General features: G+C 44.5%; 1 protein-coding gene across 3 annotated transcripts in view; it reads left to right on the forward strand.

Annotated features, from left to right (window-relative positions):
* Window positions 1-11,276: 11,276 nt before the first annotated feature.
* HGSNAT (heparan-alpha-glucosaminide N-acetyltransferase) overlaps window positions 11,277-20,114 on the forward strand; it is a 47,570-nt gene continuing 38,732 nt past the window's right edge. For 2 of the 3 annotated variants that reach the window (XR_014832740.1, XM_085004378.1), the window contains exons 1-2: window positions 11,277-11,516; window positions 18,614-18,729. Coding sequence is in view for 2 of the 3 variants with exons in the window: in XM_085004378.1 (XP_084860504.1) it covers window positions 11,300-11,516; window positions 18,614-18,729 (333 nt within the window). In the remaining variant the exon portion in view is untranslated. Of the gene's footprint in view, window positions 11,517-11,639; window positions 12,173-18,613; window positions 18,730-20,114 lie in introns of those variants that run through there. The other variant, XM_085004379.1, reaches the window with a different exon arrangement.

Genomic DNA, 20,114 nt, shown 5'->3' on the forward strand with positions numbered 1-20,114 from the left:
CCTCTGCTGCAAGGCTGTGTATCTCCTGTGACCTTTTCACTTGACATGGTAATTACTGTGTGGAGTCGCTGATTAGGTAATGCCCTGTTCGTGCTGTTATTCTGGTTGGAGGAGTTTTCTTAGTGTTTTGGACTTTGCATTAGGGCGAAACTTGCAGTTTCAAACCAATTTGTTTTTAAATACTGGCAATAGAGCTAAAGTGAATAGCATGGCGTATGGGAAGGGACACTGCCGGGATCAGAAGATCGGAGTTACAGTTCTGCCCCTGCTTCTGACTCGTGTATAGTCTGAGACATACCATTTTCTAACACAAGAGAGTTGGTGAGAGACATTTCCAGCTTCTACTCTGCTTCTGATTTCTTCCTGATGCTTTATTTTGCCAGTGCCAGACACCAAACTGGACCTGGCCCTTCAGATTCAGTCTTCAGCTTCTGCTCAGTACCAACAGGACTGTAAAATCATGAGGAAATTACCTTCTAATTAAAACCTAGATGGTTGCCCACAGTTCAATGAAATAATACATGAATAAAATAAGTTTAACAGAGAGCTAGAATTCATAAAAGAGCCAAATCCTGGAGCTGAATGCTACAATGAAAGTCGTATAAAATGCAATAGAGAACAACAGACTTTGCTAGCAGAAGAATCTCAGTAATACAGTGAAGTTGAAGACATGTCATTTGTTCTTTGTAAGACAGGAAGTTGAAGACAAGCTATTTGAAATTTTCCAGTTGGAGAACAAGGAAAAAGGAATGAAAAAGAGTGAAGAATGCGTATGTGAATTATGGATACCACCAAAAGAGACAATCTGTGCATTATTGGAGTCCCAGAAGAAGAAGAAAGGGAAAGAGGACAAAAAGGTTGTTTTTTAAAAAATAATGGCTCAGAACTCCCCACATCTGGGGAGAGATTTGGACATGTAGGTTCATGAATCTCATAGGTTCCCAAAAACATTGTTGAATTTTTTTTTTTTAGGGCCACACTCACTGCATTTAGAACTTCCCAGGCCAGAGGTCAAATCAGAGCTGTAGCCATAGGCCTATGCCACAGCCACAGTAACGCCAGATCCAAGCTGCATCTGTGACCTACACCACAGCTCATGGCAATGTCAGATCCTTAACCTGTTGAGCAAGGCTAGGGATCAAATATGCATCCTCATGGATATTAGTCAGATTCATTTCTGCTGAGCCACGATGGGAACTCCTGTTGAATTTTTTTGTTTTGAGTCTTCTCTAAGACATTAAAATAAAGCTGACATTCTCTCTAAAGTCAAAGAAAAAATTTTTTTGGCCATGCTGACAACCTGTGGAAGTTCCCAGCCTAGGGATTGAGCCCATGCCACAGTGACTGAAGCCACTGCAGTGACAACACTGGGTCCTCAACCTGCTATTCCACAAGAGAACTCTGAGAATTTGTTTGTCTTGGCCACGTTGGAGGCATACAGCAGTTCCGAGACCACAAAGTGATCCCATGCCACAGGAGTGACCTGAGTCAATGCTGTGGTAATGCCAGATCCTTAACTTACTGTGCCACTAGGGTAACTCCAAACAGAGAATTTTAATGCAAGAAGAGAAAAAAAAAAAAAAGTGTCCTGACACACAAGGGAACCCCTACATGGCTATCAGAGAATTTCTCAGCAGAAATCTTGCAGGCCAGGAGAGAGTGGAGTGATATATTCAAAATATTGAACAAAAAGAACTACCAACCTGGAATACTTTAGAAGTGAAGGAGAGATATAAAGACTTTCCCAGAAAAAAGCTGAGGGAGTTCATCACCACTAGACAAGAAATGCAGAAAGGAGTTCTCCCAGCTGAAGTGAAAGGATGCAAATTAGTGACATGAAAATATAAATCACCCTGGTAAAGATATGTAGGTAGTCAAATTCAAAATATTCTGTTACTGTAATACGGCAGTTTGTTATTCACTTAACTCTTGTATAAAAGTTAAAGGACAAAAGTATTAGAATAACCGTAGCCACAGTATTAATTGATACTCAATATAAAAACATGTAAACTGGAGTTCACTTGTGGCACAGTAGGTCAAGGATTCGGTGATGTTGTTTTTTTGGGGTTTTTTTGTTGTTGTCTATTCCCCAATACATTATTTTTTTTCTACTGTACACCATGGTGACCCAGTTGCACATACATGTACACATTCTTTTTTCTCACATTATCATGCTCCATCATGAATGACTAGACATAGTTCCCAGTACTACACAGCAGGATCTCATTGCTAATCCATCCCATAGGCAATAGTCTGCATCTATTAATCCCAAGCTCCCAATCCATTCCACTCCCTCCACCTCCCCCTGGCAACCACAAGTCTGTTCACCAAGTCCATGATTTTCTTTTCTGTGGAAAGGTTAATTTGTGCCATATGTTAGATTCCAGATATAAGTGATATCATATGGTATTTATCTTTCTGACTTACTTCACTCAGTATGAGAGTCTCTAGTTCCATCCATGTTGCCGCAAATGGCATTATTTTGTTCTTTTTTATGGCTGAGTAGTAAAGAATCTGATGTTGTTACTGCAGCACCTTGGGTTGCTCCTGTGGTGTGTTTGATCCCTGGCCCTGAAACTTCTGCATGCCACAGGTGTGGCAAAAAAAAAAAAAAAAAGTAAACCATGATAACAGAAGTAAAATGGGGAGTTCCCATTGTGGCACAATGGGTTAAGAACCTGACTAGTATCCATGAGGTTGCAGGTTCAATCCCTGGCCTTGCTCAGTGGGTTAAGGATCTGGCATTGCTGTGTCTGGGGCATAGGTTGGTAGCTGCAGTTCCAATTCGACCCCTAGCCCAGGAACTTCCATATGTTGCAGGTGCAGCCCTGAAAAGAAAAAAAATTAAATAAAAATAAAGTAAAATGGGAAAGTGAAGTAGAAGGGTTTTTGAATGTGATCAAATTTAAGGTTACCACCTTTAAAAGACTATAAGATGTTTTATATAAGTACCATGGTAACCACAAAGTAAAAACCTATAGTATATACACAAAGATAAAGAGAAGAAAATCAAAGACTGACTCACTTCCATTTTAAGAACACACATAGGCTCAAAGCAAAGGGATGGAAAATGATATGCTATGCAAATGAAAACCAAAGGAAAGCAGGGGTAGCTATACTTAGACAAAATAGGCTTTCAACTGTGAGGAGAGACAAATTCATTATATAATGATAAAGGGGTCAACCCATCAAGAAGATATAGCAGTTATCAGTGGAGCACCTAAATATTTTAGCAAATGCTTACAGATTGGAAGGGAAAAATAGACAACAATACGATAATAGTTTAGAGCCTTCAATACCCGTTTTTCAACAATGGACAGGTCATCCAGACAGAAAATAAGGAAACGTTGGATTTGAACTACAGTTTAGACCGAATGGACCTTACGGACATATATAGAATATTTCACCCAACAGCAGTAAAATACAGTTTTCCTCAAGTATACATGAAACATTCTCCAGGACAGATTATATGTTAGGCCACAAAACAAATATCAACAAATTTAAGAAGATTGAAATAATACCAACATCCCATCGCATTTTCTCACCATAGTGATATGAAACTAGAAATCAGTAGCAGGGGGATGAAAACAATAAAGAGAAGAACAGAAACGAAAGAAATAGAAGAAATAGAAAACGAATGGACAATAGAGAAAATTCACTATATGTGGAAATTAAACAGCACACTCTTGAACATAAATTTTTTTTTAAAATAGCTTGAGACAAGCAAAAATGAAAACACTAAACCAAAATTTAAAGGATGTAGCAAAAGCAATTCTAAGAGGGAAGTGTATAAATGCCTACATTAAGAAAAAAAGAGACCTTAGAGTTCCCATTGTAGCTCAGTGGTAATGATCCCAACTAGTACCTATGAGGATATGGGTTCAATCTTTGGCCTCACTCAGTGAGTTAAGGATCTGGCATTGCCATGAGCTGTGGTGTAGTTTGCAGAGGCAGCTCAGATCCCGCATTGCTGTGGCTGTGGCCTAGGCCAGCAGCTGCAGCTCCAGTTCTGCCCCTAGACTAGGAACCTCCATATGCCACAGGTAGGGCCTTGAAAACTAAGTAAATAAATAAACAAAAATTTAAAAAGTAAAAAAGAAAGAAAAAGAAAAAAAGAGGATTTCTTATCGTGGCACAGTGGAAACAAATCCGACTAGTAACCATGAGGTTGTGGGTTCCATCCCTGGCCTTGTTCAGTGGGTTAAGGATCCAGTGGTACTGTGAGCTGTGGTGTAAGTCGCAGAGGAAGCTCGGGTCCTGTGTGGCTGTGGCTGCGGCATAGATTGGCAGCTGTAGCTCTGATTGAACCCCTAGCCTGGGACCCTACATATGACGCAGGTGCAGCCCTAAAAAGCAAAAAAAAAAAAAAAAAAAAAAAAGAAAGAAAGAAAGAAAAAAATACATCTCAAAGGACTAGAAAAATAAAAACTAATCCTAAAGTTAGTAGAAGGAAGGAAATAATAAAGATCAGAGGAGAAATAAATGAAATAGAAACCAGAAAATCAATAGAAAAATCAATGAAACTAAGATCTGATTTTTTGGAAAACATAGACAATATTGACAAACCTTTAGCTAGACTAAGAGAGGACTCAAAATCAGAAATGAAAGAGGAGGTATTACAACTGTACGACAGAAATAAAATGCATCATAAGAGATTACTATAAGCAACTGTATGTTAACAAATTTAATACCCTAGAATAAGTGGATAAATCCCTGGACACATATCAGACAGAGTCATGAAGTAATAGAAAGCCTGGAAAGACTAATAGCAAGTAAGGAAATGGAGTCAGTATCAAAAATCTCCCAATAGAGAAAAGCCCAGGACTTGTAGGCTTTACTGGAGAATTCTACAAAATGTATAAAGAATAATTAATACCAATTCTTCTCAAATTTCCAAATTATTGAAGAGGAGGGAAAGCTCCCAAACTCATTGTGTGAGGTAAGCATTACATATACCAAAGCCTTGGTGGACACTACAAGAAAAGAAAACTTCAGGCCAATATCCCTAATGAATATATGAATATGAAGCAAGGATGTTTCATTCAATATATACTAATAAATCAACACCACATAAACAGGGGTAGAAATCACAGAATCATCTCAATAAGTGCAGAACGAGAATTTGACAAAATTCAACATCTTTTCATGATTAAAAACTCTCAACAGGGAGTTCTTGTCAAGGCTCAGTGGTTAATCTAATCTGACTAGGAACCATGAGGTTGCAAGTTTGATCCATGGCCTTGCTCAGTGGGTTAAGGATCCTGTGTTGCTGTGAGCTGTGGTGTAAGTCAAAAATGCAGCTTGGATCCAGCGTTGCTGTGGCTCTGGTGTAGGCTGGCGGCTACAGCTCTGATTAGACCCTAGCCTGGGAACCTCCATATGCCATGGGTTCGGCCCTAGAAAAGACAAAAAACAAACAAACAAACAAAAAAAAAACCCAAAAAACCAAATAAAAACAACAAAAAACTCAACAAAAAGTTATAGAAATAATGTGTATAAACATAATAAAGTTCATATATGAGAAGCTTACAGCTAACACACGCAACAGTGAAAAGCTGAGAGCCTTTTCTCTAACATCAGGACAATAGGAATTCCAACTTTCATCACTTCTATTCACCATAGTACTAGCCAGAACAGTTAGGCAAGAAAAAGAAATAAAAGGTGTCCAAATTCTTAAAGTAAAAATGTTTACAAATGACATGATTCTATATTTAGAAAACTCTAAAGACTACTAAAAAATTGTTAGAACTGGAGTTCCCATCGTGGCGCAGTGGTTAACGAATCCGACAAGGAACCATGAGGTTGCGGGTTCGATCCCTGGCCTTGCTCAGTGGGTTAAGGATCCTGTGTTGCGGTGAGCTATGGCGTAGATCTCAGACGCCGCTTGGATCCCGAGTTGCTGTGGCTGTGGCATAGGCTGGCGGCTACAGCTCCGATTTGACCCCTAGCCTGGGAACCTCCATATGCCGCGAGAGCAGCCCAAGAAATGGCAAGAAGACAAAAAGACAAAAAAAAAAAAATTGTTAGAACTAATACATGAATTCAGTGAAGTTGATGGATACAAAATTAATATTAAAAAAAGTCAGTTGCTTTTCTATCCATTAACAATGAATTATCAGAAATAGAAATTTAAAAAACAATTGCAAAAACAATCCTATAAACAATTCCATCAAAAACCATATTTAGAAATAAATTTAACCAAGAATATGAAAGATCTATGTGCTGAAACTATAAGACATTGATGGAAAAATTGAGGAAGACACAAATGAATGGAAAGATAGACCATGTTCATGGATTGGAAGAATTAATATTGTTAAAATTAAATCCATGCCACCCAAAACAATCTACAGATTCAATACAATCCCTATCAAAATTCCAACAGTATTTTTCACAGAAGTAGGGAAAATAATCCTAAAGTTTGTATACAACCAAAAAAGACCCTAAATAGACAAAGCAATCTTGAGAAAGAAGAACAAAGTCAGAGGCATCACAATTCTTGACTACAAAGTACTCTATTACAGGAGTTCCCTTCATGGCTCATCGGTTAACGAACCTGACTAGGATCCATGAGGATGTGTGTTCGATCCCTGGCCTTGCTCAGTGGGTTAAGGATCCAGTGTTGCCATGATGCCATTTTATTTTGTTTTGTTTTTTGTTTTATTTTATTTTATTTTTTGTCTTTTTAGGGCCGCACCTGTGGCACATGGACGTACAGATGAACAGGAATGCCAAGATTAGTGTTTTTCTTCCAGAGTTTCACATAGTTGGAATCATACAGTGTAGTATATGCCTTTTTGCATCTGCCTTCATTCATTCGGTGTAATGTTTATGAGATTCATCCATGGTTGTTGCTTATATATATTTTGTTAAATTTACTTATGCATTCATTAAAAAAAATCTATTGTAGGAATTCCCGCTGTGGTACAGTGGGTAAGAATCTGACTGTGGTGGCTCAGGCTGCTATGGAAATACAGGTTTGATCCCCAGCCAGGTGCACTGGGTTAAGGATCTGGTATTGCCACATATGTGGTACAGGTCACAGCTGTGGCTCGGATTCGATCTCTGGCCTAGGAAATTCCATATGCCACCACTGCAGCCAAACAAAAAACAATCTATTGTAAGTGCTCTTTTAAAATTTTCGGTGTTCGGAGTTCCCCTTGTGGCACAGTGGAAATGAATCCAACTCGGATCCATGAGGTTGTGGGTTCCATCCCTGGCCTCGCTCAGTGGGTTAAGGATCCTGTGTTGTGGTGAGCTGTGGTGTAGACCGGCAGCAATACCTCCAATTTGACCCCTAGCCTGGGAAACCCCATGTGCCATGGGTTCGGCCCTAGAAAGCAAAAAAAAAAAAAAAAAAAAAAAAAAAAAAAAATTCAAGGTTCAGTTTTATTTATGTCTACATTATAAAAATGCAATTGATTTTTGTATACTGACTTTGAATTTTGTGACCTTGCTAAATTCACTTTTAAGTTCTAGCAGCTATTTTTTTTGTTTATTCCTTAAGATTTTCCACATATAAAATCATGTCATGTGTGAATAAAGCCAATTAGTGTGCTTTTTATTTCTTTTTCTTTCCTTATTGCATTGACAGGGACCTCCAGGACAGTGTTGAGTAGAAGTGCTAGGGCAGATATCCTTGTCTTGTTCCTGATTTTAGGGAGAAAATACTGTCTTTCAAGTGTCATGTTAGCTGTAGGTTTTTCACAGATGCCCTTTGCCAGATTGAGGAAGTTCCTTTTATTCCTAATTTGCTGAGATATGAATAGATGCTGAATTTTCTGCAGTTTTTTTTTTTTTTTCCTGCACATGTTGGTCACATTGGAATCATATGACGTGCTTTGGTCAGTGAAAGGTTTATACAAGTTCTAGGCATCTTGCTGGCAGGAACCAGGGTGGGATTTGCTACATCTCCTGCCCCCTGCTTCAGTAATGGTTAAAACTCCCGCTGAGATGAACCACTTGACATGAAGGTGAGCAAGAAGTGAAATTTGCTGAAATAAGCCACAAGGTATGGAGGCTGTTTAGTGTGCATTATAGCCTAACAGAGAATGTTCCTGCTCTCAGAACAAACTCTTTGCCTTCATGCAGCTTACATTCTAGCACAAGGGAAGCGGATGAACAAACGTATTATAATATCAGGAAGAGATAACGTTTTGAATGAATGAAGGAAACAAAGCAGATACAGCAGTACGCAGAGATAGAGAATGTTTTATTTTATCTTATTTTATTTATCTAATAAAATAAATGTGGAAGTTCCCAGGCTAGGAGTCAAATTGGAGTTGCAGCTGCTGGCCTACATCACAGCCACAACAATGCTGGATCTGAGCCACATCTGTGACCTACACCACAGCTTATGGCAACACCGTATCCTTAACCCACTGAAGGAGGCCAGGGATGGAACATATGTCCTCATGGATACTAGCTGGGTTTGTTACTGCTGAGTCACAGTGGGAACTCCTGAGAATGTTTTAGTTTTAGATGGGGGACTGGGGAAGTCCTCTTTGAGGAAGGTAGCGGGTGAGCTGAGACCTGAATGACGCGAGGAAAGGACCATGAGGCGCCTGGGGGAAGGGTGTTCCAGGTAGAGGGACCAGCCATGCACAGTCCTAAGATGAAGTCCAGGTTCTCCTGGGCATGGAGGATTGTGACAGAGCTGAAAGAGCCATCCTCAAAGAGGAGACAGAGAAGAGCACATCTGTCAGTTTCTTCTGCTCTGCACCATCTCCCTCCATCCTTGCCTACATACAAGCAGGCCAAGAAGTGCAGTAGTGGCACCGGGATAGACCCAGCCGGCTTTGTCATGCACTAGGATAGACCCAGCTGGCTTCGTTAAGCAAGGATGGAGGCAAGTGGTCTGGTGGGAGGTTGTTGAAGCTGGGAGGTGCTGCAGGAGCACCGGGATAGACACAAGGGTCTTGCTGCACAGGGATGGAGGCAGGCAGTCTCTGGGCAGGAGCCATCAACTCAGGATGAGAGTGGTTCTGGGTTGAAGAAAATTTCGCTTTCAATGGACACCTCAGTGTAACAGCTCTGACCTGGGCTCTTTTAATGAGCCATTCCTGTCCGTGGCCTGAGCAAAAAAATACTCCTGCCAGTTGCCTCGAAGGTTGAAATCAAGAGTCAGGTAGCAGTGTACAGAGAGTTTAATTTACACCCTCAGAGAGTGGGCTGCCTTGGGTAGGGACTCACTGGCTGCAACTGGGTCTGTCCTTATATTTCTATATCGTGGACCTATTTGGGGACCCAAATTCCTTGCCATAGGCCCACTAATTTCCTGTCCCAACCCCAGCATCGGGCGTGCTTAAGGGGGTGCATTTGGACCCTCTGATTGCTTTCTGGTGAGGATGCCTTATTTGCATGTGAAAAAGTTTATAGGGAGATGCTCCAAAGATCATTCCTCTGGTATCTGCATGTTTCTTAATTGTTTGATCACAGGCCTCCTGTTTTTGGTATTGATAAATGGCCTGTTGTGAGTCACCTGGGACAGAATTCCTATCCTATCCTACCTGACACATCCGCCCAGTGGGCCCCATGGCCCATTTTGGTTTTGTGGGGACTAGAGAAACTGTGACAATAGATGTCCAGTTGGTGATGGTCCTGCCATACTGCTTATATACCAGTGTCCCTCCACTCCTGGGAGTTTGGCAAGTGCGGGCAAGGGGAGGAGGAAAAGGGAGTAACTGGACTTCTTCCCCCGCCTCCGGCATAGAGGCTGAGAAAACTTATGTGACTGACCTTGATGAGGCAGTTCATGACCATAACTCTCCTGAAAGTTATTCTCTACCTTAAAACCCTTCAACAGCTTTCTGCTGACCTTAAGAATTAGCCTAGGAGTTCCCATTGTGGCCCAACAGTAAAGAGCCCGACTAGTATCCGAGTATGTGGGTTTAAACCCTGGCCTCGCTCAGTGGGTTAAGGATCTGGTGTTGTCGTGAGCTGTGGTTTAGGTCGCAGACGCGGCTCAAATCCCACATTGCTGTGGCTCTGGTGTAGGTTCCGATCTGGCCCCTAGCCTGGGAACTTCCATATGCTGTGGGTATGTCCCTAAGAAGACAAAGAAAAAAGAAAAAGAAGAGGAAGCCTAGTTGTGGCTCTACTATCAGGCAAACCTCCTGTCACCTCCTTCCCCTTACAGAATTCTTCAGTCACACCAGGTCGTTTTCAGTTCCTGCACTGAGCCATGTTTTCTCTGAGCCTTTGTAAAGGCTGTTCCTTCTGTTAGGAACACTCTTCCTCCCTTTTCCAGGCTAACATCCCTTAGGACTCAGTTTAAATGTCAGTTCTCCTGGGAGACTTCCCAGACTAGCTTAGGCGAGTCCACCAAATGCTTCCTTAGCATCTTGTCTTTCTATAAACACAGCATTCATCACACTGTGTTGTAGCTTTACAAAATTAAAAAGTAATTCGATATACAGACAGGTATAAAAAATAGCATAGAGAGCACCCATAAACCTATCACCCTAGCTAAGCAATAAAACTTTGCTGCTGAAGCTATTGTAAAGCTGGCTCTCAACATTGTGCACCCTCCCTATTTCCAACCATGTGTGTCTTTACACTTTTATTCCAGGTGCATAAGTATTGTTTTTCTTGGCTTTACTCTCTATGTATGTTATTACAAAGATATTTCTGCAACTTGTATTTCCCTCTCAGCCTTACTTTGAGATTCATTTATGTGGACACGGGTAACTAGATCACTTCTACTGCTGTGTACATTGCAACATAATTTATCCACTTTCTCCATTGATGGGCACTTAGATCTCTAGATCATTTACAAATGTTTGCAATTTCAAAGTCCGCCACAAAGCTTTATTGTGTCTGTTCCCTTAAAAGTGTGATAGTTTCTCTGGGCGCAAAGTCAGTAGTGGAATTGGGGGGGTCATTGTGCCTGCCTGCCTTGAACTTGCCAATCAGGGACTAGCAAGGAGCTCTTCCAAGGGGTGGTAGCACACGGTGGTTTTTATGTTGCAACTCCCTCTCTGGGTAGTAAACTCTCTGGGGGCCGGGACTCTGCCTGCCTGGCTTACCGTGGCTTTTGCAGGACAGTGGACAGAGAGCACTAACACCCGTTTGCAGGGTGAATAGCTGGACGCAGGGATTCAGCGGAAGGTCGCTCAGCCGGTGGTGAGGACCCGGGAGCAGCAGCTAAGCCGCTTCAGCTTCTCTTGCCGGGATTAGAGCCCTGCTCAGCGGGTGGGGCCTGGGCTCCAGGCTTGGTGGACTCCCCCCGTCCCAACCCCGCCCCGCCCTCGCCCCGCCCCCGCGGCGGCTCGGGGCGGGGCGAGGGGCCAAGAGCCCGGCGATGACGGGCGCGCTACAGTCTGCGGAGGAGCCACGCGATCTCCGGCAGCGCGGCGTTGGCGTCCGGAGCCGAGCGGCGGCGGCGCGGGGGCGGCGGCCCGGGGCAGCCGGCGGCATGAACGCTGTTCGGGGCGCAGGACGGGCGCTGGCTGCGCTGCTGCTGGCCGCGTCCGTGCTTAGCGCCGCGCTGCTGGCCCCCGGCAGCTCCCCGACGCCAGGTAAGTGAGACTTAAGGCTGGGCCCGCGGGGCGGCGACTGTCCCTTCCCTGGGGCGGCGTTCGGGCTGGGGTTCAGAGGGGGAGCGGCGCCCGGAACTCCCGTGTCGTTTCCGCTGCGCCGCTGCAGCTGGGCCAGGGCTTGTGCGAGGAGGCCGGCCCTCATCCGAAGGCGGCCCGACCAGGGGGAGGGCGCGGGAGGGCGAGGTGGGCGCCCCGGCCTCCATAGAGTGCTTTGACCTGGAGGCCTGTGGCCCCTCAAATCCAAAGCTGATCAGAGCCGGGACGGCGCCCTCCATCCTCCGCTGCATCAAGGCGATCCGCGGGAGTCGCGGCCCAAGTGTGCAGCCCGGTGCGCGGCGGGACAGAGAAGCCGAGTCTGCGGGGCTGGGCTGCGGGCTGCTGCAGCCTCGGGAGCTGGGGGCGGAGACGAGGTGTTGGATCTCAAGCGCGCCTCCCCAGCTCCGCCGGGCGATTCCGCTTCCACGGTGACCGGAGAAGCGCCGGGGCTGCGGCGGGGAAGCCCTGGGCGAGGTCCACGGCCCAGGAGGGGCCGGCGAGGGTCATGCTGACGTCCGGCGGGGACAAGCGGCCCTCTGCTCAGCGAGCGTTTCCTCAGCTTGCCAGTCTCGGAGCTCGCGAGGGAAATGGAAAAAAAGGCAAATTCCAGGGTCTTCCCCTACAACAACTTGGACCAGGACCCTAGTCCCAAGTCCCTTCCAGGGGATGCTGTGGTCCGGGTTGGTGGGACTAGCCAAGTGCAGGACATCCGGTTCGTGATTCTGGGGAAGATCTCCTTATCTATCACCTGGGAAACTGAGTCACCTGCCTTCCCTTCCTCCCATCCCCTTCTCCATATCAAATCACAGGGGTTTTAGTGTTAGTGTGTGTGGTTCAAACTGCTCCTCCCACCCAATCAAAATGTTGTAGGATGAAAACAGAATTGAATTTTGAAAAAGCATATTAACTGAATACGTTTTATACCTGTCTACTCCCGCTGGGATCTCATCCACTCCCTCCCTTTATAATTGAGGAACAGACCTCAGGAGGTTATGTAATTCGCCCCGTCACAACTTGACAGGGACAGATCCCATACAGCATTCTCTTTTTGTACTTTGTCGTCAATGGTAATGATCAGGACTACAAGAAAAAGGTGGTTTCTAAACGGTGATTCCGTGTAGTGAGGGAGAACATACTAGTAGGGTTCCGAAGCTATCCACCCCGAACTACCACAAAGCGAGGACAGCTGGGCTTTTAGTGCCACCTGGAGTCCAGGTTTGGTCTGGATGGATTCCTAATAAGAGCTCCACCTTTATATGATTTGAGGACTCAAGTTTACTTGAAGAGAAAAGTAATATGTCTTTTAAGATATGCTCAGCAAAGACACTTATGAGCAGAGAGCTAGAACCAGAAATGAAATATTTGGAAGTGAAGTAAAAGTCTAATGTACAAGCAGTACAATTCCCTGGGCACTGTTGAAAGGTGACTTTGGTTTATTTCTTCACCAAGACACAGGAAGAGGAGGAGGGGGTTGTTTTCAGTATGTAATGCTCCTTGAGGTTGCCCTGGTATTTCCAAGGTCAGCTGCATGGAAGTTGGCAGCTTTTTCTAGAAATTGAGCCTCAGTTTCAATTTCAGCATCATATCAGGTGGCTGGGGAATTTTGTCCTTTGCGTGTGTATGTGATTCAGATTATAGACTCATTGGGTTTTTTTTATATTTTATTGAAGGATAGTTAACTTGCAATGTTGTGTTAATTTCTGCTGTACAGCAAAGTGATTCAGTTATATATATGTGTGTGTATACACATATACAGACACGTATACATTCTTTTTCATATTCTTTTCCACTATGGGTTATCGTAGAATGTAGAACATGGTTCTCTGTGCTCTGCAGTAGGACCTTGTTGTTTATCTATTCTGTATGTAATAGTTTGCATCTGCTAATCCCACAGACTCACTGGTTTTTAAAAAAATGTCCAGGAGTTCCTGCTGTGGCACAATGGGTTAGGGAACTGGCTTTGTCTCTGCAGCAGCTTGGGTTGCTGCTGCAGCTTGGATTCAATCCCCAGCCCTGGCCCAGTGGGTTAAGGATCTGGAGTTTCTGCAGCTGTGGTATAGGTTGCAGCTGTGGCTTGGATTCAGTCCCTGGCCTGGGAACTTCCATATGCTGCAGGTGTGGCAAAAAAAATAAATAAATAAAAGTTCAAATAATGCAAGCTGTTTTCTTTAACCTTGGCTGCACAGTAGCATTACTTGGGAGGTTTTTTGGTTGATCTTGTTTTAGGGAGGATAACAAGTGTTGGCAAGAATGTAGAGAAATGGAAACCCTTGTACGCTGTTGGTGGGAATGTAAATTGGCGCAGCCATGGTGGAATACAGTATGGAATTTCTCAAAAAACAAAAAATAGAGCTGTCTTATGATCCAGCAGTTCCACTCCTGGGTGTATATCTGAAAAAGCAAAAACACTAATTCAAAAAGATATGTACACCTCAATGTCATAGCAGTGCTATTTGCAAAAGCCAAGATATGGAAGCAACCTAAGTGTCCATCAACAGAAGAAGATGTGGTATACATATATACAATATGTATATGCCTATATACAATGGAATATTACTCAGCCATAAAAAAGAATGGAATTTTGCCATTTGTAACAACACGGGTGTACCTGGAGAGTGTTATCCTTAGTGAAATAAGTCAGACAGAGAAAGGCAAATACTGTATGCTAAAAATAAAACAAATAAATATAACAAAACAGAAATAGACTCACAGATGTAGGTAGAACAAACTAGTGGTTGCCAGTGGGGAGAGGCAAGGGAGAGGAGCAAGATAGGGGTAGGGGACTAAGAGGTACAAACTATGTATAAAATAAGCTACATGGATATATTGTGTAGCATCAGAAATATAGCCAATATTTTATAGTACCTTTAAATGGAATATAATCTATACAAATTTTGAATCACTATGTGGTGCACCTGAAACTAATACAAACCAACTGTACCTCAATTTAAAAAATACAGAAAGTCAAATCACACTGGCTGGTCAGAGATTCTGATCTGTGGTGTGGTTTTTTTTTTTTTTTCCTCTTTTTCTTTTTAGGGCCACACCCATGGCATAAGGAAGTTCCCGGGCTAGGGGTTGAATTGGAGCTACAGCTGCTGGCCACAGCATCTCCAGATCCGAGCTGCGTCTTTGAGCTATATTGCAGCTCATGGCAATGCCAGATCCTCTAACCCACTGAGGAAGGCCAAAGATTGAACCCGTGTCTTCATGGATACTAGTTGAGTTCCTTACTGCTAAGCTGTGATGGGAACTCCCAGGAAATTATATTTTCTATACATTAGCTAAAAAGCAGGGGAAAACGGTAAACCAGCCCAGCTGTTAGGGAACAGATCAGCTTAATCTCAGGAGAGCGGAAGCATAGAGGTTAGGGGCTGGTCTGACTGGTGGCACTGGTGCGTGACCTCTGGCAAGTTGCTTGACCTCTCCAGGCCTCACATGCCTCATCCAGAAAACAGAGACGGTGGCAGCTGTGTCATAAGGCTGTTGGGGCCTTGTGCACAGTAATTGTGTAGTTACTCGTGTCACCTGGGAGCTGGTGAGCCACAGTTGTCCTTATATATCAGTCCCACTAAATTGGAGAGGAATTTGGCTAAACCTAAGAAAAACTGTTAAAAAATCTATTTTTGGTTAAAAGTTCCATTCCTAGAAATTCATTCATTCATTTTTTTTCTCTTTTTATGGTTGCACCCGAGGCATATGGAAGTTCCAGGCCAGGGGTCATATTGGAGCTACAGCTGAGGCCTACTGCACAGCCACAGCAACATTGGATCCGAGCTGCCTCTGTGACTTACACCACAGCTTGCAGCAATGCTGGATCTTTAACCCACTGAGCAAGGCCAGGGATCAAACCTGCATCCTCATGGATACTAGTCAGGTTTATTACCACTGAGCCACAATGGGAACTCCCTATGTTCCTGATTCTGATAAGGCACCTGTGTCAGTTGGATGTGGCCTGGATTGTTGGAATCACCATTTGTCAACATGTACCTTGTGGAGCACCCCTGTGGTGAAGGATCCAGCATTGCTGCAGCTGTGGAGTAGGTTGCAGCTGCAGCTCAGATTCCATCCCTGGGTCAGGAACTTCCATATCGGTGGTGTGGCCAGAAAACGAAACAAAACACTTTGTTTGAGGTTCCATGCCAAGCACTTTGCATATATTATCAATTGTTGCCTCCCCAACAATCCTCTGAAATACACACCCCTGATTTATTTTATTTTATTTATTTATTTATTATTATTTTTTTTTTTTACTTTTTTAGGGCCACACCTGTGGCATATGGAGGTTCCCAGGCTAGGGGTCGAATCGGAGCTGTAGGAGCTGTAGTCGCTGGCCGGTGCTACAGCCACAGCCACGTGGAATCCAAAACATGGACCTACACCACAGCTCATTAGCCCACTGATCGAGGTCAGGGATTGAACCTGCGTCCTCATGGTTACTAGTCAGATTCGTTACCTGCTGAGCCACAACAGGAACTCCCCCCCCACCCCGATTTATTGATGAGAACACTGAGGCAGGGCAGGATTCAAATTCGAGTTGGCCCAATTTGGGGTCCACACACTTAACCCACCATGTTGCACTCCCAGCCCAAACAGTGCTTCCACTGGAGGGACACCAAAGAACAGAAAAAGTGTTTAATAAAGCTTTAGTCTCGGGGGGAAAGCTACAGTAGATTATTAAGAGTTATATACTGTGTGTTCTGTCTTCAGTGAGAGCTAAATAAGGGTGAATTAGGATAAACTTTTATTTTTTTAATTTGTCTTTTTAGGGACGCACCCGAGGCATATGAAAGTTCCCAGGCTAGGGGTCGAATTGGAGCTGCAGCTGTAGGCCTACACCACAGCCACAGCAATGCCAGATCTGAGCCAAGACTTCATGGCACCTCCAGATCCTTAACCCAGTGAGTGAGGCCAGAGGTCGAACCTGCATCTTCATGGATACTAGTCGGGTTTGTTACTGCTGAGCCACAACTGGACCCCTAAGATAAACCTTTCAAACAAGGGATTTAGGCTGGCTACAGTGAAGACTTTCCCAAATTAGGAGTTTGCACTGTGGCTAAGTGGGTTAAAGTCCTGACGTTTTCTCTGTGAGGGTATGGATTCGATCCCTGGCCTTGCTCAGTGGGTAAAGGGGCCAATGTTGCTTATAAGCTGTGGCATATATCACAGATGTGGTTTGGATCCAGTGTTGCCTGTGGCTGTGGTGTAGGTTGCAGCTGCAGCTCCAGTTTGACCCCTGGCCCAGGAACTTACATATGCTGCAGGTGCAGCTGTGAAAAGAAAAAAAAAATTTCCTGCATTAACCATTCCAGATGAGGTACTCGGGAGTCCTGAATTAAGCTTTCATGTTACAAAATAAAAGAGAAGAGTTCCCTCCTGGCCCAGTGGTTAAGGATCTGGCATTGACGCTGCTGTGGCTTGAGTTTAATTCCTGACCTGGGAACCTGTGTGGTGGGTGCAGCCAAAAAAACTGAACTAAGACCGAAAAAAAAAAAAAAAAAAAAAAAAAAAAAGCTAGATGGTTACCTTTCTAGTTGTGTTTTTATTTGTGTTTGTTTGTTTGTTTGCTTTTCAGGGCCATACCCACGGCATATGGACATTCCCAGGCTAGGGATTGAATCAGTGCCACAGCTGCCAGCCTGTGCCACAGCCACAGCAATTTGGGATCTGAGCCTCGTCTGTGACCTACACCACAGCTCACAGCATCCCCAACCTGCCGAGCGAGGCCAGCAAGAGAGTCTGCGTCCTCATGGATACTAGTTGGATTCGTTTCCTCTGTGCCACAATGGAAACTCCAGGTTGTGTTTTTAAATAGTTTTCCTTTTTTCCTTTTGCCTAGGAGCTAGAAGGTAATTTCTTTTTCATACAACAGATGTAAATGGCCCAGTTGGTCTGGATGAAACATTTTGCTTGAACTTCAGCCAACCATAGTTCACTTTGTTTTCATACCAAGTCGGCAGACTTAGAGGCAGAATGTGCCTGGTCTGTGTGGAATCCTAAGCATGTCTGATGAAGTGATGGGGCCAGGAATCCGGAGCAGTGGCCCTTTCTCCCTTCAGATGTACCCTCTCTCTCTCTCTCAGTCTTATATCTCACATGGAACCCCAGAGATGCAGAGCTCCAAACCAAAGTGGCATCGAGCAAGCTTGGAAAGCACATGCAGCCCCCCCAAGGCCCCTGCTCCCCCATGTGTCCTGACCCTTTGGTCTGGGGTCTTGCAGGTCTCACAAGCGGCCCGTCCCAGCTCAGAGCTGATTAACATGTGCCACGACACTTGCGGTGTTGGGAAAGTCACGCATTTGGTTCACATCAGTTTCAGAGTTCACCGCACAACTCTCTGGCCAAGGGCAGTTAGTCATCCCATGAGCCTGAATTTCTTCCTCTGTAGACTGGAGAAAATGCCTGGCTGTCATCTTATCAGATGGAAAGTATATGGGAACTACTAAATTCAGCGCCTGTCACGCCTTGGCACGCGATGATTGTAAGGACCTCATACTGCCTCTTACACCATGAGTGTAGCTCATGTAGTTACAGCGTGAGTGCTGTTGACTGAATCCTTGTTTGCAGTAGAGGCCCATGTGAAGGAGGGGGGCTGGGTGCATTTGAGTGTGTGGGTGCATGCATCTGTGTGGACATGGCGTGTGGAACAAGAGACGCCAGTCTTTGAGAAGCACTCCTGAGAAGCCAGTGTTCACTCAGATGCACTTGGTCTCTTTTAGGTGCCTTGTTTTTCATTGTTTTTATTTATTTACTTTTAACTCTTTTTTTCTTTCTTTGCTTTTTAGAGCCACACCTGCAACATATGGGAGTTCCCAGGCTAGGGGTCAAATCAGAGCTGCAGCTGCCAGCCTGCACCACAGCCACAGCAACACAGGATCTGAGCCAGGTCTGTGTCCTACACCATAGCTCACAGCAATGCTGGATCCTTAACCTGTTGAGCAAGGCCAGGGATCGATCATGCATCCTTATGGATACCTGTCAGGTTCATTACCACTGAGCCATGATGGGAACTCCCTAATTTTTTTTTCTAATTTTCACAGACTTAGACAGAAAAAGGCATGTGGAGCTGAAAATGGACCAGGCTTTGCTGCTCATCCATAATGAATTGCCTGGGACCAACTTGACTGTCTACTGGAGTTCTGAGCGCTGCTACCAAGTAGGTACCATGTGCTGCTTAGTATTGTTGGCTTTGGGGCTGGTCTGTATGACCCTTGGTGCTGTCAGACCTAAAATCCTTCACATTTTTTTTTTTTTTTTTGTCTTTTTGCTATTTCTTGGGCCGTTCCCGCGGCATATGGAGGTTCCCAGGCTAGGGGTCGAATCGGAGCTGTAGCCACCGGCCTACACCAGAGCCACAGCAACGCGGGATCCGAGCCGCGTCTGCAACCTACACCACAGCTCACGGCAACGCCGGATCGTTAACCCACTGAGCAAGGGCAGGGACTGAACCCGCAACCTCATGGTTCCTAGTCGGATTCGTTAACCACTGCGCCATGACAGGAACTCCAAAATCCTTCACATGTTAACTTCAGCATATAGGTGAGAGAACTAACAGGCTATGTAGAGATGCAGAAGTAGTACTATCAGAGTCTCAGAGAATGCCTGGCTGTGGGTAGCATCCATTTCTTTTCTTTTCTTTTCTTTCTTTTTCGTCTTTTTTTTTTTTTTGTCTTTTTAGGGCTGCACCCTCGGGATATGGAGGTTTCCAGGCTAGGGGTTAATCAGAGCTACAGATGCTAGCCTACACCACAGCTATAGCAACGTAGGATCTGAGCTGCCTCTGCAACTTACACCACAGCTCATGGCAACGTCAGATGCTTAATACACTGAGTGAGGCCAGGGATTGAACCCACAACCTCATGATTCCTGGTCAGATTCGTTTCCACTTCGCCACGATGAGAACTCCCAACAATCATGGATCTTTAATGTGCTGAGCCTCAAGAGAACACCTCATTTTTTTAAAACCAGTTCTCAGAGATCCTGTCATGGCTCAGCAGTAACAAACCCTACTAGTATCCATGAGGACACAGGTTCAGTCCTGGGCTCGCTCAGTGGGTTAAGGATACACTGTTGCTGTGAGCTTCGGTGTAGGTTGCAGATGCAGCTCTGATCCCCCATTACTGTGGCTGTGGCGTAGGCTGGTGGCTCTAGCTTTGATTCCACCCCTGGCCTGGGAAACTTCCATATGCTGTGGGTGCCACCCTAAAAAGCAAAAATAAATAAGTAAATAAATACCAGTTCTTGGTGATGAGGAGAGTTGATGGGTGTGTTTTATCTGATGCCTCTGCCCGCTGCAAAACCCTCTGGCTGGACCAGAGAGGAAAGGAGTGAGACATGGGGCATCCTGCATGGAGGGGACTGTGGAGGCCGTGAGTCCAGAGATGGGCCCTTCTGATAATAAGGGATTTAATTAATTAATTAGTTTTTAATTTTATTGGAGCCTAGTAGACTTACAATGTTGTGTTCAGTTCAGGTGTACAGCCAAGTGACTCGGTGATACATGTACACACGTCCATTCTTTTTCAGATTCTTTTCCCACAT

This window comes from Sus scrofa, chromosome 17, assembly GCF_054392235.1.
Source record: "Sus scrofa isolate SSC_HxYL_T2T_F1_AM1 chromosome 17, Sscrofa_HxYL_maternal_Yorkshire_Landrace_v2.0, whole genome shotgun sequence".
NCBI lineage: Eukaryota > Metazoa > Chordata > Mammalia > Artiodactyla > Suidae > Sus > Sus scrofa.